This window comes from Micromys minutus (assembly GCF_963924665.1).
Source record: "Micromys minutus genome assembly, chromosome: 2".
NCBI classification, from domain to species: Eukaryota; Metazoa; Chordata; class Mammalia; order Rodentia; family Muridae; genus Micromys; species Micromys minutus.
In genome coordinates this window covers 16,731,617-16,758,452 of record NC_137971.1, presented here as the reverse complement: position 1 = coordinate 16,758,452, position 26,836 = coordinate 16,731,617, and the positions used below count along the sequence as shown (strand labels likewise).

General features: G+C 47.7%; 1 protein-coding gene across 1 annotated transcript; it reads right to left on the bottom strand.

Moving 5' to 3' along the window:
* Window positions 1–515: 515 nt before the first annotated feature.
* On the bottom strand, window positions 516–25,772 carry CPN1 (carboxypeptidase N subunit 1; the record flags this gene model as incomplete). Its single annotated transcript, XM_080911613.1, has 9 exons — window positions 516–650; window positions 3,869–3,987; window positions 7,315–7,414; window positions 9,890–10,029; window positions 14,132–14,243; window positions 15,615–15,797; window positions 16,005–16,160; window positions 21,521–21,717; window positions 25,550–25,772. The coding sequence occupies 9 exons, from the start codon at window positions 25,770–25,772 to the stop codon at window positions 516–518; spliced, it is 1,365 nt and encodes a 454-aa protein (XP_080767739.1).
* Window positions 25,773–26,836: the final 1,064 nt, after the last annotated feature.

Here is a 26,836-nt window from a genome sequence, read left to right as displayed (position 1 = left end):
GAGATGCCATGTCTCCTACATACACAGAAAACATTTCAAAAGGTCTCAATTGTTGGCAGTGCTCATAGGCCAGGGGCAGGAACTGGCCCCCCCCCAAGGGTCATATCTTCTCCTGGTCACCATGGAAACAGTCCTGAACAATTCTGGATCACCTTAGCACTGCAGACATTTGAACAGCTACACCGAGTTGTCACCAGCTCCATGCCAGACTCTGGAGACTCTGGACAGACAACGAGCCGGAACCTATCCTCTGCATGCAGTGACCCAAACCAGACTTTCAGAAGGAAGGTCTCCAGATTCCTGCTGCAGGCATGTATGCTTGCACCAGTTTCTGGAAGGTTCGAACTCCTTCAGTGCTGGCCCAAGGAAAGCTTGATCCCGGGACAGATGGAAACACTCAGAACTGTTCGGCATGTACCTGTGTCTAAATATGTCCCAGATAATAAAATAGAAGTGTGGCCGTGGGGTTTGAGGGCAGGGACTGCCTCGCTGTGTGTGGCCCTGGGTGTTGGACTTCATGCAGGGCCCCTGTGCCGCTTGGTTGCCAGGTCTTTCTTTCTGGATGCCCGGGACTGCTTTACCCTGCTCCCCTGTCCTCGGCCGGGAGATCTCTGCACCTGAGATGTGCTTCGCTTGAGTTGGAAGTCAACCTGCAAAGGCAAGGCAGAAGCTAAGCTCCTGTTCGGACTTTCCCCCGACTGCCCAGGTTCTAATAGGGCTGCACACTTGGCAATTGTTTCCCAAAATAGTGGCACAGAATTAATGGTGACATGAAGTGTGTGGTGGCTGATGGGCTAAATGTATGGGTTTAAAAAAAACTTTTTATAAATGTATTTATTGTATGTATGTAAGTACACTCTCTTCAGGCACACCAGGAAAGACATCAGATCCCATTACAGATGGTTGTGAACCACCATGTGGTTGCTGGGAATCAAACTCAGGACCTCTGGAAGAGCAGCCATTGCACTTAACGGCTGAGCCATCTCTTCAGTCCCATGTATGTTTTTTAATACGTATATTAGCATACAATTCTATTTACATCTCTAATCTCATTTCCACTTATACCCTGCTTAGGGCAAGAGTGCTGACTGAGGGTAAAGGGGACTTAATCTTTTTCCCTCCTGCTGACTGTGTGAGTCACCGTTCATGCTAATGATGGTCTCAGCTTCCTGCCACAGGGCATGGTGAACAGAGATGACAGAAATTGTCTGGTTCCATCTTTTCTTTTTCTTTCTGAGATGGGGTCTCGCTATGTAGCCTTGCTACTTCGAAGTTGCTCTGTAGACCAGGCTGGTCTTGAACTCACAGAGATCTACCTGCCTCCGTCTCCAGAATGCTAGGATTAAAGGTGTGTGCCACCGCATTCTCCCTAAATTCTGACAGCTTAAGATTTCAGGGGCGTCGTGTGATCTTCCGAGGGCTGTGTACATCTGTCCTCTGGCCATGGAACGCAAGTGGAAAGATGTTGTGAATTGGGTGTGGGACTCTGGGTGTGAATTGGGTGTGCCACTCTGGGTGTAGAGCTGCCATAAACAGCAAAAGAGGAGGGAGTGACACCAAGTCCTAAGTACACTCCCCTGGGGACTCCCTGGGGCCTCCCTGGCAACCCCCACCCTGTAATGGCCTGAATCAGGGAAGCATGGGGGAGTTTAAAAAACACCCGCTGAGTGTCCTGCTTCTTCTGTGAAAATCCATGGCCAGATCTTCTGCTAGTTCTATAAAGGGAAGGGGAGTCGAAGCCAATTGTAGGAGGCCATTTCCTACCTCCCAGTTAGTAAAAGCCTAAGCCTAGGAAAGGAACAAAAGAGAGGGGGGTGGGCAAGAAGAGGAGCAAAGGGCAGAGGAGAAAGAAAGGCCCCAACACCGGGAGGAGGGTGGGGACAGCAGAGCCAGGCTCTGGAAGACATTTTAATCCTCTCAACTGTAACAACAACAACAGAAGAAAAACCTGTTAGTAAACATCTTTCTTCCCCTAGCTAATCACTCTAAAATTAACATGGAAGGGAAGCAGATCGTGCAATCAATAAACAGACTGGTAGCTATTACTGTCTTGGACTGCTACATCCAAATGACAGATTGTGCCTCTGGGTTATACTTGACACAGTGAGTGGTTATGCTAGTTTATTTAAAGGATATGTGGGGGGCGGGGGTGAGGTGTGTGAGCTGCTTCGAATGAATAGGCATAACTCGCTGTGCTGTGGGGCCGTTTACAGTTGGCAGCGGCCAGGCTTGCCCACAGTACACTACTGACATACGTGGCTGCGGCTGAGCATTTGATTTTAGGGAAGAAAGAGGATCGGCTGGCTGGGAAATAGGGTTCTGCGTAATGGAGGGGTGTCTTTTCTCCCCCTGGTCCGTCATATAAAGCACTTGTCATACAAGTGTGAAGACCTGAGTTCGAGTCCCCAAAACCCCTTAAAGCAAGGCACCACAGGGTGCTTCTGTAAATCCAGTGACCCTCCATGGAGCCGGGAGGCAGAGATGAAGAATCCCTGGCGGCTCCCAGGCCAGCTGGCCTAGAGCACAGAGAGGGCGCAGCGGCAGACAGCAAAGGAACACTGCCTCAAATAAGGTGGCAGGCAAGGACTGACACCTGAAACTGTCCTTTGACCTCCGATGTGGTATGTCCATGCCCTATTCTCCCACAGCACACGTTCACACATCACACACACGCACGCACGCACGCACGCACGCACGCACGCACGCACGCACGCAGGCGCACGCATACGCATATCACAGAGACACAGAGACAGAGACAGAGAGGCAGGAGTGTGGGGTGGCGATGACCTCTAAGTTTCCCGAAGCTCTCTTTGGCTGTACAGGGTTCTGGGAACAGGCCGAGAGCACGGTGTTGAGTCCCTGACACACATTAGGTGGTGAATCCCACTCCCCCATTGTGTGATACCTACGGGTGGTTGTGAAGGTTAAGATAGGTAATTCTGTAAATCTGCAGTACCTGATACCCAGCAGCTACTCAACACGTACGCGTACTGCACGTAAAAAGGCGCACGGTTTGAGCTCATGGAGGAAATCCAAGCCCCTTTACACTCTGAGGTTCTAACCTAGTATGGTCTAGAGTGAAAAGTTCCGGACTGTAAATTAATTTGTTCTTTGCTCTTTCTCCAATCTACAAAGGAGAATTGTGGAGAGGTGAGGACTGGAGGTGGCTGGACCTTGGTGGCAGCCATGGGAAAGAGCCTGAGACCATAGGGCACTGTTGGCTTGTAGAGCGCCACCTCGTGGTGGTTCCTGTTTATGGCCTTGAATAACAGGACCAGTGAGGTCGGGGCAATCTCCCGGGCTTTCTAATGAGCCTGTGTTACTCCTGCTTTGTCTTTGCAATCCCTGAGGAGGAAGTGTGTACTGGCTGGTTTTGTGTATCAACTTGACACACGCTAGAGTCATCAGAGAGGAAGGAGCCCCAGTTGGGAACATGAGATCCAGCTGTAAGGCATTTTCTCTATTAATGATCAAGGGGGAGGACCCAGCTCATGGTGAGTGGGGCCATTCATGGGCTGGCGGTCCTAGATTCTATAAGAGAGCAGGCTGGCCAGTCAGTAAGCAGCACCCTCCGTGGCTTCTGCATCAGCTTCTGCCTCCAGGATCCTGCCCTGTTTGAGTTCGTGTCTTGACTTCCTTCAATTACAGAACCTTTTTCTCCCCAACTTTCTTTTTGGTCCCAGCTTTCCATCACAGCAATAGAAACCCTGACTAAGACGAAGTGTTAGCACCAATGTACGGAGGAAGGAGGAAGATGAGAGAGGCAGGCGGTACCAATGAGGCGAGCCAGGAAGTAACAGGAGGGAACGGCCCAGCAAAGGGCTGTTTAAGATGAAGCGTGTCACTTACAGAACAGGTTAAGCCTTACCACGGTTGGTCCCGCAGGCCCCACGGTCACAGTCACTGTCTTGGGGTCATACCCTGGCGCCTTGGCAGTGACAGTGTAAGTACCCGGAAGCAGCAGCCGGAAATAATCCCCGTGTTCACCTAAACATCAGAAGGATGGAACTCAGTCAGCTGACTTCAAACATGCTTCAGACCAAACCTGTCCATGAAAGTTTGGGCTGACCCACAGCCTGTTTTTTTTTTTTTTTTTTTTTTTTTTTTGTTTGTTTGTTTTCTCTCTGTATGACAGCGTAACCGTTCAGAAGAACGTTTCTCAGGAGGAGTCACTCCTGGGAAGGTTTCACAGTGCTGTGCCTCACACTACAGTCTGTTCCAGATCCTGGGTCTAATACAGACTCGGGCCCAGGAAAAAGTCGCTAGGAAAGAGAAAAGGTGGGAAACCTTATTATTGTGCCTAATAAGAAAATGGCGAGGCCGCTGACAATTGAGAAGCCAGTTAGAAGGAAAGGACGTTTGGAGAAATAGAGAGGAGTAGCCTAGTCTCGAGTTCTGTGGAGGCAGGTTTTGCCAGAGAGAAGCAGAAACTACGAGATAAATAGCTATCTATGGGAGAAACCCAGCTCCTGGATAGATGACCGTGGACTCGGCAGCTGAATCAAGACCCTGGCAAAGCCACACAGCAGAACCCTGCACAATCTATACTAACCCCCGGCATCTGGGCTGGACACCCACCACCCAGGGGTGCGATACATGAAGACTCAGAGCAAATGATCACTGAGGGTCTCACCCCACCCCCGTCTTCTCTCCCGTCTCATGTGACCCAAGCTAGTGTTGAAGTCATTGTGCAGGCTGGCCCCTCAAATTCATGATCTTCCTACCTTGCCTTGGGATTACAGTGCGTGCTACCATGCCAGACAGGGTCTTATTTAGCCCCGAACTAGTTATTTTGCCTGAACATGGCCTCAAATGTATCATCTTTGTGCCTTAGCCCACCCTCGAAGTTCTGGGATTATATGGACTACAAGCCCAATTTCTGTGGTTCTGGAACTGAGCCTGTAACCCAGGTAAACCCACTATCAACGGTCACATTTCTAGACCTTGCTGATGATAATTTCTTCCATCACCTTCAGAAGAAAGTTAAAGAGCAAACAACAATTCAAAGAAGCCTGTTATTTTAGAGCAGGGTTGTACAATTTTGGCTAATGATCCTTTACCCCTGAGAATCAATCGGGAGTGTGTCTGGAGAGATGGCTCAGCAATTAAGAGCACTGGCTTCTCTTGCAGAGGACCTGGATTTGGTTTCCAGCTACCACATGGTGGCTCACAACTGTAGGTAACGCCAGTTCTAAGGGTTATGATGCCCCCTTCTGGCCTCCTTGGGTACTGCACATACATGGTACAATTACATGCCTGCAGGTAAGATACTCTTCTTACACACGGACCAAAACATAAATCAAATCTTTAAAAATAGATAAGTAAAAGCTGAGCATGTTGGACCCATCAGGGGAATCAGGAGTTCAAGGCCAGCCTCAGTCAGAAGCTGTCTCAGGGGCAGGGTGGAAGGAACAACACAACAAAGGCAATCTGGTTGGCTCAGTGGGTAAAGGTACTTGCCACCAAGCTGAGGGTGTGAGTTGGATTCCTGGAACTCACTCACTGTACCACAGGTGTGCCCATACAGACCCATGCCAAAAATAAATAAGGTAATGAAAAAGTAATGAATGCTAGAAATAAATAAATCCAATGAGGAATGATGCTGACAACCGGGTGTGACGGTGCGCACCTTTAATACTGACCCTTCACCTCTGAAACTAAGGCTAGGATCTCTGTGAGTTCAAGGCCAGCCTGGTCCTCATTGTGAGGTCCAGGCCAGTCAGGAACTACATAGTGAGAAAATGAAACAAAGAATGATACGGGCAGTAGTGAGGACATTTTCCCCCCTGATACTATTAAATGTCTGAAATTTATCTCTCTCTCTCCTTCCTTCCTTCATTTTTCTTTCTTTCTTTCTTTCTTTCTTTCTTTCTTTCTTCCTTCTTCTTCTTCTTCTTCTTCTTCTTCTTCTTCTTATTATTATTATTATTATTATTATTATTATCATTATTATTATTATTATTATCCTCCTCCTCCTCCTCCTTCTTCTTCTTCTCCTTCTCTTTTTTTTGACAGGATCTCATGTGTTCCAGTCTGGTCTCAGCCTCACAATGTAACCACTTGCCAGTCTCAGGAGTCCCAAGGATGACCTTACAGGTGTGAGCCACCATGCGGAGCTGATTCAGTGTGAGGATAGACTCAGAGCTTCTTGCACATTAAGCAAGCGCTTTACCAAGCCACACCCTCAGTCCTGTAACTCACTTTCAAATACTTCAGCAATGCAAGGTGTTATTATGTACTTATTGGACAGTTTAGGTTGCATCCAGAAACTGTTATTGTTGTAATTGGGGGCTCTGGCTCAGGGGGTGATTAGCTATTGTGTAACAAAAGCTCCACTTCTAGATGTTTCTTCAGAGAGGGCTTTGGCTGTCTCCACCTGTAACCAGCACCAGGTGCTTCGTTAAGCTCAGTCAATGTCACTAGAGCAGAGATTTCTAATCCTCATAACGGATCCTGAAAACGGGGCCTAACTGTGGAATTCCTCCTCAGTGGCTCTGGCTCTGACATTTCAGAGACCTTCGCCACCCGTGCTTAAATGAGGAAGAACCAGGACCAGCAGCCGGTATTCTCAGGAATGGTGCTGAAGTTTGACCCCTCCACGCTCCTGGGTGCAGCTGCTGGGTTGGAAGAATCCTGCCAGACTGGGGTGACAGAATTCTTTTAGAACTCTGCCTTTTCCTTAAACAAGCCTGTCTCCGAAGAGCTCTGGGAACACCTCTAAGGACTCGAAGCTGAGATCTCTTCCAGCCTGAACGGACAGCGTGAACTGTGACATGCCTACTTGGTAGCAAACAACAATGCTTTGGGGGGTGAGTAGGGACTGCCACCCATGAAAAATCAACCCAGAGAAACTCGGAAGACTGGCAGGTGGCCAGTTCAGCTGGGACGGTCAGCAAGGGAACAAGCCAGGCACGCCCGAGAGGCTGAAGAGCGGGCATGCCTGTGAGGTGTCCTGACCACGTTAGCTGAGGTGACGGCGCCTGCCAGCTGGGACCCCGGTCTGTGTGAGTAGGAGTCCTGGCACGTGGACGCTCATAGCTCTGCCTCCTGATTTTGATGTGAGCTCACGATTAGCTTCAAGCTCTTGCCACCCTCACCCCCCAACTGTGATGGGCTAGACCCTGGAGCTGTGAGCCACAACGAGCCCTTTCTTCCCTAAGTTGCTTTCTTCAGAGTATTTTATCCTTTTTGCTCCCATACCCGGTTCCCACCCTCCTCTCAGTGTCCTTAATGGCTTACAAGCTGGTATTTCCAGCTCACAAACTGGTCCCCAGTTCTACTGAAGGACACAAAGGGCAGAAACTCCCTTCCTACCTGAAGTTACATCGTGGTTGATGCCGGTGACAGAAATGACAGCCCCTGTGAGGTTGTTATAGTTTTCATCCAGTACCATTCCTTTGATGCCCTGGTGAACCTGCAGGAGAGAGCAGCCGCTGAGAGTTAGAAACAGAGCAGGTGTACAATGGGGGAGGCTCTGGCCTTTCTCCTTCTCTATGGGTCATTAACACTGTGGCAACACCCTGAAAACTAGCTCTTCACGGCTTCTCCAACCCCATAATGCCTCTTCAGTAGACAGAGTAATCCTGCTACTCAGTCACATCACGCTGCCTTTCTTCTCAAAGTTCCTGTGCAGGTGGTCTTGTGATGAGCAGGTGGTCTTGTGATGAGCAGGTGGTCTTGTGATGAGCAGGTGGGCTTGTGATGAGCAGGTGGGCTTTGATGTACAGGTGGGCTTGTGATGTGCAGGTGGGCTTGTGATGTGCAGGTGGGCTTGTGATGTACAGGTGGGCTTGTGATGTGCAGGTGGGCTTGTGGTGTGCAGTTGGGCTTGTGATGTGCAGGTGGGCTTGTGGTGTGCAGGTGGGCTTGTGATGTGCAGGTGGGCTTGTGATGTGCAGGTGGGCTTGTGAGGCCACAGTTCCCATTAGCAGCCCAGCCTCAAATGTGTGCATCTGGGTATTTTGCCTGCACCTTCCTCTTTGCACCATGTACCTTTCTGTTGCTGGGAGAGGCCAGCAGAGGGCCTCAGACCCCTGGGACTAATGTCACAAATGTTTGTGAGCCACCATGAGGATACTGGAAATCAAACTCAGGTCTGAAAGAGGAGCCATTGCTCTCAACTGCCAATATCTTTCTAGCTCCTGATGGTCTAATCTTGAGTTTTGTTTTAATTAAGAAACTTTAGGGGCTGGAGAGATGGTTCAGTGGTTAAGAACACTGACTGCTCCTCCAGAGGTCCTGAGTTCACATATAACTACAGTGTAGTTATATATAATATATTTAAACTTACATATATACTCTTTCATTAAAAGATTCATTTATTTATTTTATGTATATAGGTACACTGTTGCTATCTTCAGACACACCTGAAGAGGGCCTCAAATCCCATTACAGTTGGTTGTGAGCCACTATGTGGTTGCTGGGAATTGAACTCAGGACCTCTGGAAGAGCAGTCAGTGCTCTTAACCACTGAGCCACCTCTCCAGCCCAATAAATGAATTTTGAAAGAAAGAAAGAGAAAAAGAAAAAGAAGGAAAGAAAGAAAGAAAGAAAGAAAGAAAGAAAAGAAACTTTAGATTGTGATCTATCGAGATGGCTCAGTGGTTAAAGGCATTTGCTACTGAGCCTGACAACCTGAGTTTGATCTCAGGACCCAAATGGTGGAAGGAGAGAACAGAGTCCCTTCCACAACTTACTTTTTGATTTCCATACAAACACCATGGCATGAATGAACGCACACACACATACACACTTAAAATAAATTTGACAAAATACTAACCCTGTGAATTGTTCAGCCCAGTTTATCACGCACATTTGTAATATGTGCCTAGCATAATGGCTCTCTTCTAGAACTCTCTTCTTCTGATGACACTGAAACTGCTCTCCTTAAATTCGAAGTCTCCATCCCTCCCATTCTCTACCCCACTTCCTGCTCTACAGCCCCAGCCACCATTCTGCATTCTGTCTGCACGGCTGTATGAACTCTATCTAAACAAATGGAGTCACGGCTTATTGCACTTAGCATAACGTCCTCAGGGCCCAGCCTTGCTAAGGTGTGTGTCAGAATTTAATTTGTTCTGAAGGCTGAATAATTTCCCTTCCTTCCTTTCTCTCTGTCTGTCTGTCTGACTTCACTTCTTTGGGATTTAGCTGAATAATATAACAATTTTGTTTTAATTGTGGTTGCTTTTGTGGGTCTGGATAAAGCCAGAGCTTTATCCCTGAGTTAAACTTGAGTCTGATTTTTATTTTTCCGGAAGTTCTGTCACACCGCTTGGCTTAGAAGCGACATCACTTTCCATTCACAGCACTTAAGGAGCCCTGTTTCTGCACCTCCTCTGAAGCCTTGTCTTTCCTGTCTCTGCCGGAAGCCGGAAGCCAGAAGCCGGAAGCGGGAAGCCGAGCACTTGAGGCAGCAGCTCCCTGCAGTTGCTGATGCTGAGCACATTTCAGATGTGGAGCTTGGCTTGTTTCCAGGGGACCCATTCCGGAGGTGCCCTGCCCCTGTTCTAGATATCCATTTACCTGAGCCCCTCTGCTCCTCAGACTCCATTTGGAAGTCGCTCTCTCTGGGAGACTTTCTTCATAGCACTTCTCTTTTTAACGAGTCACAGAATTTACTTCCTTATTTTGTTTACTGTCTGTCCTGGCTAGAATGTCAATTCCATGTAGACAGGGTTATAGGCTTGTTTACCCAGAGTCCTCGGCTTATAGTCAAGTTTTGGACAGACAGTTGTGCTCCAGGACATTGAAGGGAAAAAAAAATCACAGGAATTGAGTGCTGGTTGAGTGGAGTCAGAGCTGGGGCTGGGCCTGAGCCTGTGGCAACCCCAGCCACCACTGGAAGCATCTCTCCTGCAACCAGGAGAGTCAAACAGTGAGGTCTTACCTGTTCCAAGAACTGGATTAAGGCTTCCCGGTTACCCAGCCACTCCCTTTGCAGCTCCTCTTGCCGGGGAAACTTGTTGCAACTCAGCTCTAGCGTGATCTCAAAGCAGTTGGTGTGGAGGTAATTGAAGTCTTGCATTCCTAGGGAAAGAGACAGCGACCGGTCTTTGTGTCGCCAGACCCTCCATTGTCACCACTGTCTTTATCAGCCTCTCTTCAACCCCTTGACTTCTGTCAACTTTTACTCTACACACAGAGTTGTTCCCGGGTCTCAGGCTGGGTGCTTTTCTCTCTCTCTGGTTAATGCTCATCCGAATCCTTTATGCTTCTTCCATCTCGTGATCTAATTCCTGGTCCAAGTGTGTGCGCATGTGTGGCTGCTCAAGGAACTATCCGGTGCCCTGCTCTATCCGTCTCTGCCTTCCTCCCTTGAGAGAGGCTCTTTCACCTGAACCTGGTGCTAAGCTCCCCTGTAGCAAGTACAATAAGTCTCCTGTCTTCTCTCAAGTGCCAAGGTTGAGGGGAGTTTGAACTCGGGTCCCTGTGCTTGTGCGGTGGGGGGATGGGAGAAGCTGGAGACTTCACTTCTGATATCAAAGGCTCACTAACCAAAACAATACAGTACTGCTATAAAGTCAGAGTTAGGCCAAAAGGTAGAAGGCAGAGCCCGGAAATTCTTGTATATATCACATTTTTGATAAGGGTGGAAAATATTTAGCAATTGGCGCTAGTAAAACTTGTATAATCGCCCCCCCCCCCAAAAAAACTAACTAAAAATAAAGTTAGTTCCATGTGCAATATCACACACAAAGATGTCCATGGGTGTTCACAGCTGTGATCCCAGCCCTCAAGAGGCCGAAGAACACAGCAGGAGGGCCAAGTTCCAGGTCAGCCTGAGCTACAGAGCAGGACTCTGTATAAAAAAATAAAAATGAGCATCTAGCACAGTGGTATGTCCCTTTAAGCACAGCACTTGGGAGGCAGAGGCAGGAGGATCTCTATGGGCTCAAGGTTAGCCTGGTCTACATAGCAAGTCCCAGGCCTGCCTGGGTTACATAGTGAAGCTTTGTCTCAAAATAAATACATACATGAAAGAAAGACTGAGAAGGAAAGACTTCAGTAGAAGAGATGCAAATGGCTGATATAAAAAAGGTGCTGAAATCACTAATCTCTAGAGAAATCAAACCAAGCTGCCTTACTGTAGGTTGATGTCTATATACAGGTGAGGGCTAACACTAGTTAGATCAAGGCAATACATGATTGGACAGTAGAGAGTAGGGCAGGGACAAAGTTTTTGTAAGGCGGGAGAGAAGAGGACAGAGAAGAATCAAAATGGAGACTGCAGAGGAGGATGGTGCACTAGATCAAGGTGAACTAGTTCGTTTTTATCTTGTCTAGGTGGGCGGTTTATATCTTTGTTAACTGGCAGTAAATTTATTGTTTGGAAATATTGTGGATTGAGAATTTAACATATAAAACTGATTGATAAATTATTGATTTGTTGAGTCATAATTTTACCAGGCTATGGAAGACAGTGTGTGAAAGCAATGGCTGGGAGTTAGCTGGAGCATGCAGATCCTGCTCTGTTGCCTGCTCAGAGTAAGAACACACGGGGCCCAGGGAACGAGATGTGTGTGTGCCGGGCATGGTAACTACTGCCTAGGGGACTGAGTAGAGAGGGCAGTCTGCGGACCACGTGGCAGAGTAACAGCCGGGTTCGAATGAATCATGTGGCTCTAATGGTACTGGCACTAGCGTGGAATAAAAGGTTACCTCATTTACCGCAACACCTTATGATACCAGCTTGCACCCACTACTACAGAATGAGGGATAGGAGAGAAAACAATGGGAGTTGATAAAGGTGTAGAGAAATTGGAGCCTGTGCACTGTTGATAAGACTATAAAATAATATGTGTAACACACGCACACACACACTAAATAAATAATATTGTAAGGATTAAGATGGGGCTGGGTAGGATGCTTCCGGAGACCCAGTTGCTGAGGTAAAAGGATATCTTGAGCCCAAGGGTTCAATATCAGATGGGGCAGCAGTGAAATCTTACCACAAGATAAACAAAGGACGCCAGGCTTGGTGACCTATGCCTTTAATCCCAGCACTTGGGAGGCAAAGACAGGCAGCTCTCTATAAATGTGAGGCCAGCCTGGTCTACAGCGAGAGTTCCAGGACAGCCGGGGATACACAGAGAATCCCTGTTTCAAAAGGCAACAACAAAACAACAACAACCAAGAATGGCAACAACAAAGAATGCAGGGGGCTGGAGAGATGGCTCAACAGTTAAAAGCAATGGCTGTTCCTCCAGAGGTCCCAGGTTAGACTCAGCACACAGCCTAGACGGTGCCTCCCAGCCTTCTGTGTCTCCAGTTCTAGGGGATCTGACGCCCTCTTCTAACCTCCTTGGGTACCAGGCTCTTAAGGGTGCACAGACACACATGGAGGCAAAACACCAACACAAAGAAAGACTAGACAAGGCTAGAAACTGGTAGCTAGTTAATGTTGGTTGAGGGCTCAACTAGACCTGGACTCAGCTAGAGATAAGTTGCTGGGCACATCTATGTGGACTCAGTCATCCAATGTGGGAAAGCCTAACCTAAGTGCCGGCGACATCCTCCAGCAGAGACCCAGATAAAAAGAGCTTCGAGGGAAATTGTTGCATGCTGCCTGCTTGCCTTTGTGTCTTGCGGGCGTGTTCGCTCTTGAGTTCATCTACTCTGTTGCTACCACTGTCACCGCGGCTGCTGGGGACCCCTGGCCCTAGAGCACAGCTTCTTTGGTCTTACAACATGGGTTAAAACTGGCTTTCGAGGAATCCTTTGGGCCTACAGCACCACACTAGAAGTGCGGAGCCATACAGCTTTGTGGGCTGAGCAGGCCATACCAGGCCCTCCGTGTCTTAGCTGTGAAGACAGCCACTGTTGGACTACCCAGACTCTATCCTTTAAGCGATTCTAATAAATTCCCTTTTAACACATAATGATTATTCTATGGGCTCTGTTCGTCTAGAGAGCCTTGACCAATGCAGAGGCCAACAACCATAACTAAACTACTGGTTTTCTCCCATGCACTAAAGGACCCCTGGAGGGCGGGCCATCCAACTACATACAGATCACTAGGCCTTGCTAGTAGAGTTTTTGACTCAGGAGGCACAGAGCAAGGGCTCCAAGTTTTTATGTCTAAGAACTTCTCAGGATACTGTAGCCGGAGGCCTCACTGCTGAGACAATCACTGTGATTGACCTAATTAATTGATGTTAATCTTGGGATGTGCCGGTTTGGTTTAGGGTGGAGATTCTCTGAGGAAGCAGGGACCATGATTTCTCAGATGATGGGAGGGAGAGAGAAAGAGAGAGGGGGGAAGGGAGGGAGGGAGGGAGAGAGGGAGAGAGGGAGGGAGGAAAGGAGGGAGGAAGGGAGAGAAAAGCATGGTTTGAAAAAGCATGTCTGATGCTTCCAATCCAGAAGATGAGGAGGTTGGCTTCTTAGCACAAAGGTAAAGAAATGAGAATCTACTGGGATATTCTTGTGTGTTCAAGTAGGTTTGGGGCACAAGCCTAACTTCTCAGTACACAGTGACTTCTTGGCTTCTCTCCTCCACTCTCCCCAGGACCAAACATCAATTCAGCCCTTATCAATATGGGTGGCTCAGATGTGAAAGTGTGAAAGATAGACGTGAAAGAGCCTGTTCCCTGCTTTAGCCCCTTCTCTCTCCTTACATCAAGAAGTTTGTGTGTGAGGCTGGAGAGACGGCTCAGCAGTTAAGAACACTGGCTGCTCTTCCAGAGGTCCTGAGTTCAATTCCCAGCAACCACATGGTGGGTCTGATGCCCTCTTCTGGTCTGTTTGAAAACAGCTACAGTGTACTCATAATGTATCTGTCTGTATGTGTGTGTGTGTGTGTGTGTGTGTGTGTGCACATGCATGTGTGTGCACAGAAAAACAGGGCATGGGTTCACCCATTGCTAGAGCTCCCTGAGTTTTAATTATGAATGGCCAATGCCCATGGCAAGCCCTGCTGTGGTAAGTTGGTAGTCAGGGTACAGAGCCATCACAGACCTGCCCCTCTGCTAACCTATGCTCCAGCAGATTGGGGCATAAAACACTAGTTTTATAAAACCACATACTATCCCCTTCCCGATAGATATTAAAATGACAGCTTGGAGGCTGTTTCTCTAATTCCCTGAGAAGCAGTCTCCCCCTCAGCTGGGCCATTCCCAGGACTGCTCACCCTTGCTGAGAGAATACCAAGACGCCCCATTGGTGATGCCATCTGGAAAGTAGTCCCCACAGTTCCAACCTTGGTGCATCCATCCATGAGCGTAGGAGTAGACCTTGGCCAGCTAGAGAAAAAGCAGAAAATGCCTGAGAGCAATCTTGACCCCCAGCAGTGGCTCAGGTGCCCAGCCAGGGGAAACCAAGCGGCCACAAGGTCACACACAGTATATTCTATGCTTCAATTCGAGGGAGTGTCAGAGATGGAGAAGGAGGAGCTGAAGTGGTGGTGGTGGTGATGGTGATGATGGTGTGTGTGTGTGTATGTATGCATGTATGTGCCTGAATCCACTTTACAGGTGGAAAGTTCTGGATCCATTCTTGTACTCTGCCTCCCTCCCTCTCTCTGTTGGCTATTTTGAGACAGGGTCTCATGCTGTTCAGGCTGGTTTTGAGCTCAATCCTCCTGTCTCCGCTTTCCAGATTCTAAAGTTGCTCCTGGGAACCCTGTATTCTGGTGTTCCCACTTTTTCAGGATAAATCTGTCATGTTGCAAGGGGAGGGATGACAGCGGACTGTCACACGGGGTCCTTGAACCATTTTCTAGCTGAATTTAATGAAGGAAATCAAAGACTTAGTAAAATCGAAAACATGTATGTTCTGACAGACGAAGGAAGTGTGTTGGAAAGAGAGGCGCTTGCTTAGACTCTCTATAACTATAAACCCTATTGCTTTTGAAATTAATAAAAAACCTATTTTGAGACATCTTGCCCTGGCTGTCCTGGAACTCATTCTGTAGAACCGGTTGGCCTCAGATTCACAGAGAACCACCTGCCTCTGCCTCCCAAGTGCTGGGATTAAAGGAATGCATCAACACTGCCCGGCTCTATATTCATCTTTTAAAGAAGATTGATGTGTGTGTTCCTGTGTGTCTGTCCTGTGGGTGCAGCTGTCCCCAGAGACCAGAATTGTCAGACCCCCTGGAGCTCTCCTTTTTTGGTGGTCTTGAGCTGACAAACATGAATGCTAAGAACAGAGGTGGGGTCTTCAGTGAGAGCAGCAAGATCTCTTAGCTGCTGAGCCATCTCTCCAGCCCCTGCTCCGTTGTTTCGTATTATTATTTAGATCTTAATTTGCATAGTCTCTTTCTCATTTAAATAGACATATCATTATAAAACTGTGAATTGGATTCACTACACGACCACAGGTCACTACATTGACTCTTGGACAGTGTGATTAGCTTTCAGAGTTCTCATTTTTCACCAGCGTTAGGGTTCTCATCACCGTAGCAATTATAAAATGTTTTTTAGCTAATCATTCCTAGATTTGTGGCTCATCCCCAGAAATAAAATGTAACTTGCTAGACAGCTCCTCCCAAGCAGACCCTTGTTTTCTGTAACTGTCTGTAGACTGGTTGCTATGGGGTCCCGAGTCTCTGACATGAATTTCATCTCTGAGCCTCACGTTTCCCCACTGGGACGAGGTGCAGTTCTACCTACCGTCTGGAAGAGCTCATCATCAGGCGTAGGGGAATTGGAGGTGCGATGAGGACTTCGGAACCTGTGCTCAAGTGACTTGTCATACGGGTAATTGGCCACCACAGCCCCGCCGTGCATGTTGGCCGAGAGAACGAAGTTTAAGGACCGAATCCACTGAATCACCGCCCGGGTCTCGGGTTCCACCTGTGAAGAGGTGAGAGGGTGACAGCTCAGGTGTGGCTGAGTTGCCACGTGGCTCCTTGGAGAATGATGTCAGAAAGGGGGCGTGTGGGGCCAGGAGTGGCAGATGCTTAATTCTTGATAGTTCTGTTCCTGTGAAGAATGCTTAGCATGTGGCAAGCGGCTCCAGCTGATGATTTATTGGCTCCTGTTACCGTTTTCATCTCCTACCTGACTTTTCCAGTTGTCGGGGAGGGGCAGGTGGTGGTTGGGGCCGCCATACTTGGAGTTGTAGTAGAAATAGGTGTTGAGATCCGGGAAGTTTCGGTTCAGGTCCACCCCATTTGCATTGTTCCTACCAACCAGATACCCAGATGTGTTTGGGCCCTGAGAGAAATGGAGAGAGGAAAGATGCATGTTTAAGACAGAGTCCTATATTTCAAGAGTAGGGTGTAAGTTTAAAAACCACTAGCCGCATTAGGTGCTTTCCTATTTCTGTGATAAAATACCATGACCAGAATCAACTTACGAAAAAATGGTTTATTTTAGTTTATGTTCCCAAAGTGGGAGGGACGGATGGCTGAACAGACAGACGGATGGAAGGAGGAAAGAAGTCATAATGGCCCACAAGGCAGGGCATGGTGATAGATTATAGCAGGCTAGCTAATCACATTTAATACACACAGGAAGCGGTACTTCTTCCAGCAAGCTCCTAAAAGTTCTATAACTTCGCCCCCCCACCAAAGCACCAAAATGGAGAACCAAGTGTTGACACACATGAGCCTGTGGGGGCTATTTCTCATTCAAACCAAACACACTAGCTTTATTTATGGAATGGTTTGGCAATATCTCCTTAAGGTTTCCAGTCCTAGTTGGGTGGGTCAAAGTTCTAGGTGATCCCAGGAAAAGTTCTAGCAGGAGTGACTGCTAGATTTACTTATTATTTTTTTAAGATTTATTTATATTATGAGTACACTGTCGCTGTCTTCAGACACACCAGTAGAGGGCATCGAATCCCATTACAGATGGTCGTGAGCCACCATGTGGTACTGGGATTGAACTCAGGACCTCTGGAAGAACAGTCAGTGCTCTTAACTGCTGAGCCATCTCTCCAGCCCGACTCCTAGATTTTTAAAGATAGCTGCTTAGAATTGCTTGCTTTAAGACTACAAGTCAGTGAGTTTTAGCATGCCCACAGAGTGAGACCAACGCCGTCACCCTCACAATTATTCTAACAGTCATGGAGCTGTAACTGTAGAGCACTTCTGTCCCCTAAATAAAGCTCACTCTCACTCACACAGTCACTTGTTTTCTCCCCGGTGCCGAGTGACCACATTCCGTCTTCTCTGTATGTGTTATATGTAAGTGGGATCATACGTCATATGTTCTGCACATGAGATTCACCCACATAACATGTCCGGTACTTCCCCCTTTTCCTTTCTCCATGGTGTGGATTCGTCACACTTCGTTTATCTATCCACCAGCTGATGGTATATGTCAGGTTTTAGGGCTGGTATAACAAATTACCACGAGCTGGGAGGTTACATGAATTCTCTCCCAGACCTGAAGGGTTAGTCCAGGCATCATGGCCATGCTCTCTGAAGGCTTTGTGTGGTTTAGCTTCTGGTGGTCCTAGGCAATCCTTGGCTTTAAATTTATTTATTATTGGGGGGACATGCATGGCGTAGAGTTTGGGGAGGTCAGAAGATAGCTTTGTGGAGTTGGTTCTTACTTCCCACATTATGCTGGCCCCAAAGACTGAAGTCAGGTCCCATTCTTTCAGGACAAGTGGCCTTACCTGCTGAACCAATTTGCTGGCCCTGTCCTTAGCTTTCAGATGCACATTGTACACCATGAAGTTTTTGTTTCCAGCTGTCTTAGTTAGGGTTCCATTGTTATTCTTATAAAGGCAAACATTTCATTGGGGTTGCAGTTTCAGAGGTTCAGTCCATTGTCATTATGGTGGGAAGCATGGCAGCGTGCAGGCAGACATGGTGCTGGAGGAGCTGAGAGTTTTACATCTTGATCCGAAGGCAGCCAGGAGGAGACTGGATGTGTTTCACACTGGGTGTAGCTTGAGCATTGAAGACCTCAAAACCCTGCCTCCACAGGGACACACTTTCTCTAACAAGACTACACTTCCTAGTAAGGCCACACCTCCTAACAGTGCCATTCCCTATGGTCAAGCATTCAAACACAAGAATGCACTGGGGCCATTCCTATTCAAACCACCAGCTTTTCTAACCTCCCTAATGTGCCTGTGTCTCTGGGTATTTTTCTCTTCTCTCTTCCCTCTTCAGCACTCTCCTTAAGTCTCTGGTATTTGAATACTTAATTCCTAGTTGGTGGCTGTTTGGGGAGTTTGGGAAGATGTGGCCTTGCAGGAGAAAGTATGTCACCGGGAGTGGGGGATCTGAGGTTCCAAAAGACCCATGCCATTCCCAGGGTGCTCTCTGCCTTCTGCTCTTAGACCAAGGTGTGAGCTCTCAGCTACTCCTGCTAAGACGCCTTTTCTCTAGCATCGTGGACAGTAAGGCTCTGAAACTGTAGGGTCAAATGAATGTTTTCTTCTGTAAGCTGCCTTGGTCCTGGTGTTTGCTCACAGTAACAGAAAAGGCTGCTACTAACCACAACTAATATATCTATCCGAAATCCTGCCCTCTCTCCCTCCTTTATGAGATAAAGTCTTATGTACCCCAGGCTGGACTTAAACTGGCTTACATAGCTAAGGATAACTATAAGCTTCTGATCTTCCTGCCTCCGTTTCCTGGGTGGTGGGGTCACAGGTGTGCACCGCTATGCCTGATTTTGTTCTTATAAGGACATCAATAATGGTGGTTTTTGATTATGATTGTCTACAGATTCATATACATGTCTGCAGTTCATAATACAGAAGCTCATAATTTCAAAGTGCGAAGAATAAGGGACTGTTGACTGCCTAGCCTTTGGTCAGACAACTATGTCACCCCTGAAGCTCCAGGGACGCCATGGAAGGAGGGCAGCGGTGGAATGTAGAAGTGCTGTGCGATGCTCTCTCCAGGACACACCATGGCTGCTGAATCACTGAGCTCACAGCAGCTGTGGTTATCTAGGTGAGACCTGCACAAAGCTGGGCTTCTCAGAATTCCCTAGACCCCGCCCCTCTTGGAGGATTTATAAGCAGGTAATAGTGGCTAGGGAGGAGGGGCTTATAAGGCTCCACCCCCTAAAGAGCTATTGGCAGTTAATGGTGGAGAGGACTTTATTCAGTGGTGTAGCACAAATAAAATGTCCATGCTCCAATAATTGGACCTTCATCACGCTAGTCACACTCACTGGGTCACATACACACAAGCAAGAGACACGAAAGTTGAGGGGTGACTAGATGCGGGAGGATGAGGAACTTCAGGAGTTAGAGAGGACAATATTTAATATACATGTACAAAACTACATCAAGAAACCCTTATGTATAAGTAACAAACGCTAATAAGACCAAATTAGGAAACACTGGGAGCTTTATCTTCTGAGTATTTAGGTTCTGGATGCCTTATCTCTTTGTTCTCAGTCCCGGTTTTATCTCCTTTTGTTCACATATCCATTCATTCACCCTTCCAGCCAAAACCCATTCACTTACGCTTTGTCTATCTGAAGCTCTCAGACACTAGGAAAAGAGCTAAGTGAGATACTCTTCTAGCCCCGTAGGAATTCATATATACACATGGAGAGCTAGACACACCCATGAATACATACAGAGTGGTATAAAAAGTTGTGTTAAGATTCCCATCAGGGCTGGGGCTTAGCTCCATTACTAAAAGTGTTTGCCTAACAAGCCCTCTCTCCGTCCAGTCCCCAGCACTGCAGAAAAACAGCAAGCTGGCATACAGTTCAGAAGTTCAAAGTCATGCTTTGCCACATCGAAAGTTCAAGGCCAGGCTGGGCTCCAAGAAATCCTGGTTCAGACTGAAGTGTATGTTTTTTGGGGGGAGGGGGTCATTAGAATTCCTTTCTGTGTCACTGGCGAAGGGGACTAGTGTCCACTACAGCCCTGTGGACCGAGTGGGTACAGCTCAAATTTTTGGCTATTCCCGGAAGTGATGTAAATAAACCTCATTTCCTATTGGAAACTCAGATGGACTGCAATTCAATTTTTTTTTCTAAGAATCTTTATTATTCTCAGAGTTTCCCCTTTTACTTGGCATCCTACTCATAGTCTATTCTTAGATTGCACAGGGAACATGACATTTTTAAAAAGTGCTCTTAAGGTACCTCCATAATTTCTGCTCCAGTGCAAACATTTTAGCCGACTTTGAGTTTGGTGTGCCCCTCCGTGGCAGGGGCTTTCTCACTGTTTGTCCTGAGCTGTGTAGTTCTCCACTGTTAATCTTAATGGCAGCAGGCTTTACCCGTTGGTTTTGTACACAGCTGACCATTAGTTAGGCTGGTAAGGAAGCGATTGGGGCTGTGGCTCGGTGTCAGGGGGTTTGCTTAGAAAGTGTAAGGCTTCTGGATTTCATCTGCCGCGAGCCAAGAAAGAGGAAGGAGAAGAAAAAAGAAAGCAGAGTGGGGAGAGAACAGGAGGAGTGAGAAGAGGAGGAAAAGGAGGGAAGGGAGGAAGAAGAGGAGGAAGGGGAAGAGGAAGATGATAAAGAGGAGGGAGAGGAGGAAATAGGGGAAGAGAAGGGAGGGGAGGAAGGGGAGGAGGGAAGGAAGAAAGCAGGGGAGGAGGAGGAAGAAGAAGAGGAGGAAGAACATCACCTAAAGGAAGGTTCCGAGGTTCCCTTAAGCAGAGCAAATGGTATAACAGATCCCGACTGCTGCTGTAACAAATTACCACAAGCTTGTTTGTTTAAAACAATGGCGACATTTTATCTGTTGTTCAGAGGAATAAAATGGGTGTCACCAGCAAAACTTAAGGGAATCTTTCTCTGACTTCCATGGCTTCTAGAAACCATCCACACTCCCAGGTTTATGTTTCTCTGGAGACACAGATGCTAGTCTAGTGGCACGGCTGTCAACCCAGCCACCTTGAAGCTTGAGTCAGGAAAATCCTAACTTGAGACCTGCTCTGTGAGTTCTAGCCTAGGCAAAATTTCAAGCTCCTGTCTCAGAATTTTAAAAATATATAAAAAAATATGACTGGGCAATATAGTTCAGTGGTGGAGCACAGACTAGCATGTTTAAAGTCTCAATAGGGGCTGGAGAGATGGTTCGGTGGTTAAGGCTCTTCCAGAGGTCCTGAGTTCAAATTCCAGAAACCACATGGTGGTTCACAATCATCTGTAATGAGATCTAATACCCTCTTCTGGTGTGTCTGAAGACAGCTACAGTGTAGTTATATGTAATAAAAAAGAAGTCTCAATAGACCAAAAAAAAAAAAAATCATCTAGAATTAATTTCCCACCCTAAGATCTGGGGAAAGTCTATGCTCTTTGGCGTGGGTATATTTTTCCATTTACAGGATGTTGCCAAGGAATTTCCATATCTGTTCTCTTTGAGGTTAGCTGGGCCGGTGTAGGAATCAGAGAGGTTCAGACAGCTCCCAGGCAGCGCGTGCGCACTTGAACTGCATACAGAGCTAGAGCACTTCAGGCTTCTCCAGTCTTAACCCTTTGCCTCCGCCCCTTCCTACACACCAGCAGTTTTACCTTTTTTTTTTTTTTTTCCCTTAAACTGACATTTACAATGGAACATAGGGACACACTGTCTGCTGGCACTCATTTCACAAGATGGCTTTAGGTTTTTTCACAAATCTCCCTTGGACTGCGTACCTGGGCAGCAGCCACCTCGTAGCCGTCGGGGTTCATGGATGGAAGGATGTGAATGCGCGTGTCCTGGATGAGGCGCAGGATGCGCTGGTTCCGGTTCCGATACTCCTCGCAGAGGAACTCCGACAGCTGCAGCAGCAGCTCACGGCCCAGCACCTCGTTCCCGTGCATGTTCCCCACGTACTTGACTTCCGGTTCCACTGGAACAGATACAAAACCCAGCTCTTGAAGGGGCAAGCAGAAGAACCATGGCTAATTTTAAGAGAAAACTTGTGGAGTAGGTCCCATAGCCTCCCAGTGAAGAGGTGAGGGGCAGATGCTAAGTAACTTGTCCGAGGCTGCATGGCAGTGTATGTGACAGAGATCAAAGCCCAGCGAGTACTCGGTACCATCCAGAAGAGCACATACACAAAGATACACCCATCACACCAATCTTTCTGAACGATGGCTTTTCCCCAAAACCTCTCTCATAAAGTGCTCTTGGTCCTGGTAACATCTTTCCAGTTGAAGATGTAAGTTGTTTGGCATCTAGGGCTCCGGAATCTCTCTATCATTGGAAAGGTAGGTCCTGAGGCATGAGAGAGGAAGGAATCTACTTCCGCCTGGGTCTTGGCCACACTAACTGTTAACAGACATCAGAAGTGAGTCTCTGTAAAAGCCTCTAGCTCGGTGGTTCTTAGCCTTCCTAATGCCTTGACCCTTATTTCATTGCTCCTTCATAGCTCCAATGTTGCTACTGTTATGAATCCTAATGCAAAGATGTCTGATATGCAGAATGTCTGATACGCGACCCCAAAGAGGTCCTTCACCACTGCTGCTCTAGGGTTGGTAAGTGTGAGACAGCTGTGCTCCCCTTTCAACAAAAGCTCCTCCAGCGCTGCCCTCTTTCCTACAGAACCTGTCTCTGCTTCTCCGGTTGTTGATTCTCTTCCTCTTCGCCTCCCTATTTTCTTGCCATCCTCAAGGGTCCAGTTCAGACTAAGTCCCTGTCGACACCTTGAGCTCTTCTTGTTAGAAGTGAGTCCTCCGCCGCTTTCCTTTTATGGCACTTACTGTTCTGGGCTCTACCGATGTGTGCTCAGATCTTATTTTCTCCACAGAACCTAGCATTAGCTGAGGAGATAACCTTACTATATTTTTAGAAAAAAAAAAAAGAAAACCAGCTCGTGATTGTTTATCTTAGTATTCCTGTAACAAGCCCCTGTAATGAATGCTTTCAACCCACAAGGATCACGTTTTAGGAAATATCATGCAGGCCTGGTGTAGTGGCACTTGCCTTTGATCTCAACATTTTGAGTGTCACATAGGTAGATTCCTGTGAGCCTAAGGCTAGCCTGGTCTACCTAGCAAGTTATGGGCCAACAAGGGCTACATAGAGAGACCTGTCTCCAAAAAGAAAAGTATCACTTAATACATATTCTATTTCTTTATGCTTTTGTTTTGTTTGTTTTGCCTGAGATAGGGTCTCTCTCAATTGCTCCAGACTTCTGGAACATGTATAAACCGGTGTGGTCTCCCAGAGACCCTTCTGCTTCTACTTTCTCAGCTTTCTTTTTAAGGAAAGGTTGGCGACAGTAACTCGGTAATTTGTCTTTGATAAAATAAAACCTGGAGAATCTGTTTAGTTCCCTCTGTTCTCTTAGCTGTCCAATGCAATGGGCAACGCTGAGGGCACAGGGGTTGCTGGTCTGTTTCACGCAGCGTTGCACTGTGTGTTCTAGGAGCACCCGCTAGCAAACCCTCTGCTTCTAAGTCCAATAGAGACAGAAGACAGCTATCTTGTAATAAAGCATTGCTGGCGGTTCTCATGGCTCGAGATCCCTGAACCCCCACACCTACGCTCCCATGACGTCTCCCTGCATCCAAGTGGATCATTAGCGTCCATGCGCCCCAGTAGGGTGTTGATAAAACTTTTCTGTAAAGGGCAAGGAAGGGCCCGGCATAGAGACTTTAAGCTTTGTGGGCAGTGTTATTTCTGCCCCAGCCCTTCAGTTCTTTTGGTAGAAGCCAGCACAGATAAATCGACCTCTACCTCCCGGGAGACTGCATTCTTTCCCCCCCCCCTAGCCTGCCATGCTCCCCCCCCACCCCACCCCCGCCGCCCCAGAGACCCTTCAGATCGACGCTCAACACCACCTCAGGCAGAGGAGCCTTTGGAATACAGTAACCTCCTCTGTTTCCTCGTGGATTGTCACGCAGGATGCCCATCTCTCTTTACTGTTTAAGCTCTTGCTATATATATAGCATTTACTCCACACGACATGCCCAGTGCCCCATCTATAGCTGGTCTCACTCTGCTATATAATTCAGCCCTATTATTACCCAGTCTGTATTATTCTTTGTGGTCCTTTCAAAGCCTATGGAAGCGTTAGCACACCTGCCTGGAAGTTCTTTCTGTATGAGGATCTTTTGCTCTCTTTTCCCCCCTCTGGTTTATCATTTAGTTAGAGGTACACGTGTCTGTATGGTCCATGGAGCCCTGCAGAGGGTACCAGGTTCCCTTGAACTGGAGTTTCGGATGTTTGTGAGCTGCTGGGTGCTTGGAGCCAAACTCAGGGGCCTCTGAGCAACTGCTGAGCCATCTCTACAGCTCCATCAAAAGTCCTAGTAGGCAATGGGTAAATATTTGTAGAGTGAAGGAATGTGAAGAGCAAATGGAAGAGCTGCTAACTCAGGGGGAAAAGAGGGATCAACGTCAGCCTGCCCTGCGTGCTGCAAGTACAGGGGCACCAAGAAGGGGCGTGGACTAGAGTGCAGCCTCACACAGTCCTTTCAACGGCCTTAAGCTTTCACAGAGAGCGTGTGAGCCGAGTAAAAGCAGGTGCTGTTACTGCAAGCCTCTAACTCTGGGGGAATCCCGTGGCTCTCCGTGGCTCTTCTTGAGCCTTCTCTATAAAATTTGGAAGCTCTTGTGGTCAATACCCATTGAGCCCTTAAGCAAGAGATCGAGAAGACTGTATTAGAGAGAAATGATTTTGGCCTCTCCTGGGCAAGTTGGGAGGAGGCGGGTTTCGATGGTGGCATTAGCACGGGAGACCCATTGGGAGCTTCGTGCAGTGGTTTAAATGGATTATAGTGGAAGATGGAGTGCACCTGGGATGTGGGAGGGAGAGAGATTTGCCACTGACCCTCTGAAAGGAGGAACGAAAATAAGTCCTGTGACTTAACTTTGTCACCACACAAAGCAACGAGTGTGTCCGTGTTCATCGATATGTGAACAGCTGATGAGACAAGGCAACTGCACATTGCACAACCAAGAATGACGCCAAGAGCTGTGTTGACAACACAGACCAGGGACTGAAGGAAACAGTGGCAATTCCATTTTACGTCTGAGATGCAGGATTGCATAAGGTGTCTGGAAATGACACATGTCAGCCTGTGTAAACACTAGGTATTCGAGAGTGCTTCCGGTTTCTAGTTTTGCCTCTTCTGGTTTCTAGTTTTTAGGGAATTTTTTTTTTCCAGCTGGTTGGTTATTTTGAGATTTTTTTAAAAAGATGTTTGAGGCTGGTCATGAGCTAATTTTTGAAGGGAACATAGATTGCTTTGATAACAGAAGCAAACTAACAAAAAATAAAATAAAACAAAGCAAGCTAATAGCCCAACCCCCAAACTCTCTCTAGACTACCACGTTGTTCCTAGAAGGGATCCACTTGGTCCCTCGGGAGAACTAGGAAGCCATCCATATCTGCCAAGCTCCCAGGTCACTGGGTTTTTTGATAGTGGGAGAAAAAGACTGGGATGTGAGGGAAAGGAGGGGAGGGTGGAGGGAACAGGAGGAAGACACTGTTTACCAATGGGGTTCTGAGCAAACAGAACTCAAAAAAAGAGCAATGCGCTGGAGCCTGAACTGGGGTCGCAGGTCCCCAGGGCCTTAGGGAAGCTTGGGAACCAAGTGGAGCCACCAGCCTTCTCAGGTGGAGGAAGAGGCAATGAACGCATTGAATATGGAGTTCTCCGCTGATGCAGCGACAAATTCCTCTGGATTTGTAGAGGAAGGGGGTTCTTTGCCCAACACACCCCAGAACTTACAGGGTTCGTGGATCCCAGGATAGTCGCTGAACTCCAGCACGTAGAGGTACCTCCCCTTCACGCTGCGCCCGATGTTGTAGAGCCGCGTGATGTCCGGGCATTGGTTGTGCACCTTGTACAGCGTCCGCACGAGGTCGTCGTAGCGGTGGTGACGAAAGGTCACCGGGGTGACAAACTTGGAGAGGAGGAGGAGGGGCAGGAAGGCTGAGGGCAGGTCTGGCATCTCGCGGAGCTTCTAAGCGGCTCTGAAAAGTGCCTTCCGGCTCTCCAAGCAATCCTTTGCCGGTCAGGATCCAGAGTAGCCGCCTCGCACCCGCCACACCTGCAGAGGCTGGGGACCGGCCTCCGCTACGCTGGGAATGATTTCTATGGCCCCAGGATAGCCACGGTGCGCTCCGGGCTCATTTCTCTTCCCCCGCCTAAACCTGGAAGACCTTTTGGAAGGGTTCTGCGCATCCCCACTTTGGGAGGCTCTCTTGATTCTGGCTTACTGATTAACTGGACAGTAAACAGGCCTCAAGAAACAGCTGCTTCTAACTCTTTGATTCCCAGGGGCTTTTAAGAGCCTTGGCATGTGCTTGTTACAACTTACAAAAGGATCTGTCTGCCCCCTTTAACTCTGTCCCCCGCCGCCACCCCCGCCGCCCCGCTGGGAAGCACCTTTGTCTTCCGAGTTCAAAGATCTTAAAGATTAACAAAACAAATTGAGAGAGCAAAGCACCTGCTTGGAGCAAACAATCAGAAATCACATATTTGATAATGTGTCTGTCAATAATAAATAATCTATGACAAATGATAGGAAGACGGTTCCTATTCCAGCACGAGGTGTAAGAAAACGGCTTTTTGAGTAGGCAGTTCCGGTGAGACTTCGCAGTTGTGACCGGAGGAACTAGGACGTCTCTGCACAGCCGAGTACAGCCTACAAAACAGGAGAAAACGTCCGCCAGATATTCATCCCATAGAGGATTAATATCCACATTTAAAAGAACTCGAAAAATTGTGGGACGCAAGCTTTTAAAACTAAATAGCATCTTTTTCAGACTTCTCTCTTCTCTTCACCCTAAGTGAAGGCATAGCCCCCTTCCCAGGTTCTGCGTGTCCGCAAGGCTGTCCCTATCTAGACCACTGACTCTCCAGCCAACCTTAGACACACTTTGCCTGCTGCCTTACAGGTTACTAAACCTTTCACTTATATTCCTCACAACAGCCCAGCAAAGAAGACATTGCATTCCCCACTTTAGAGGAAGAATTTGCTCAGAGTTACATAGTAGCGGATGCTAGACTTAG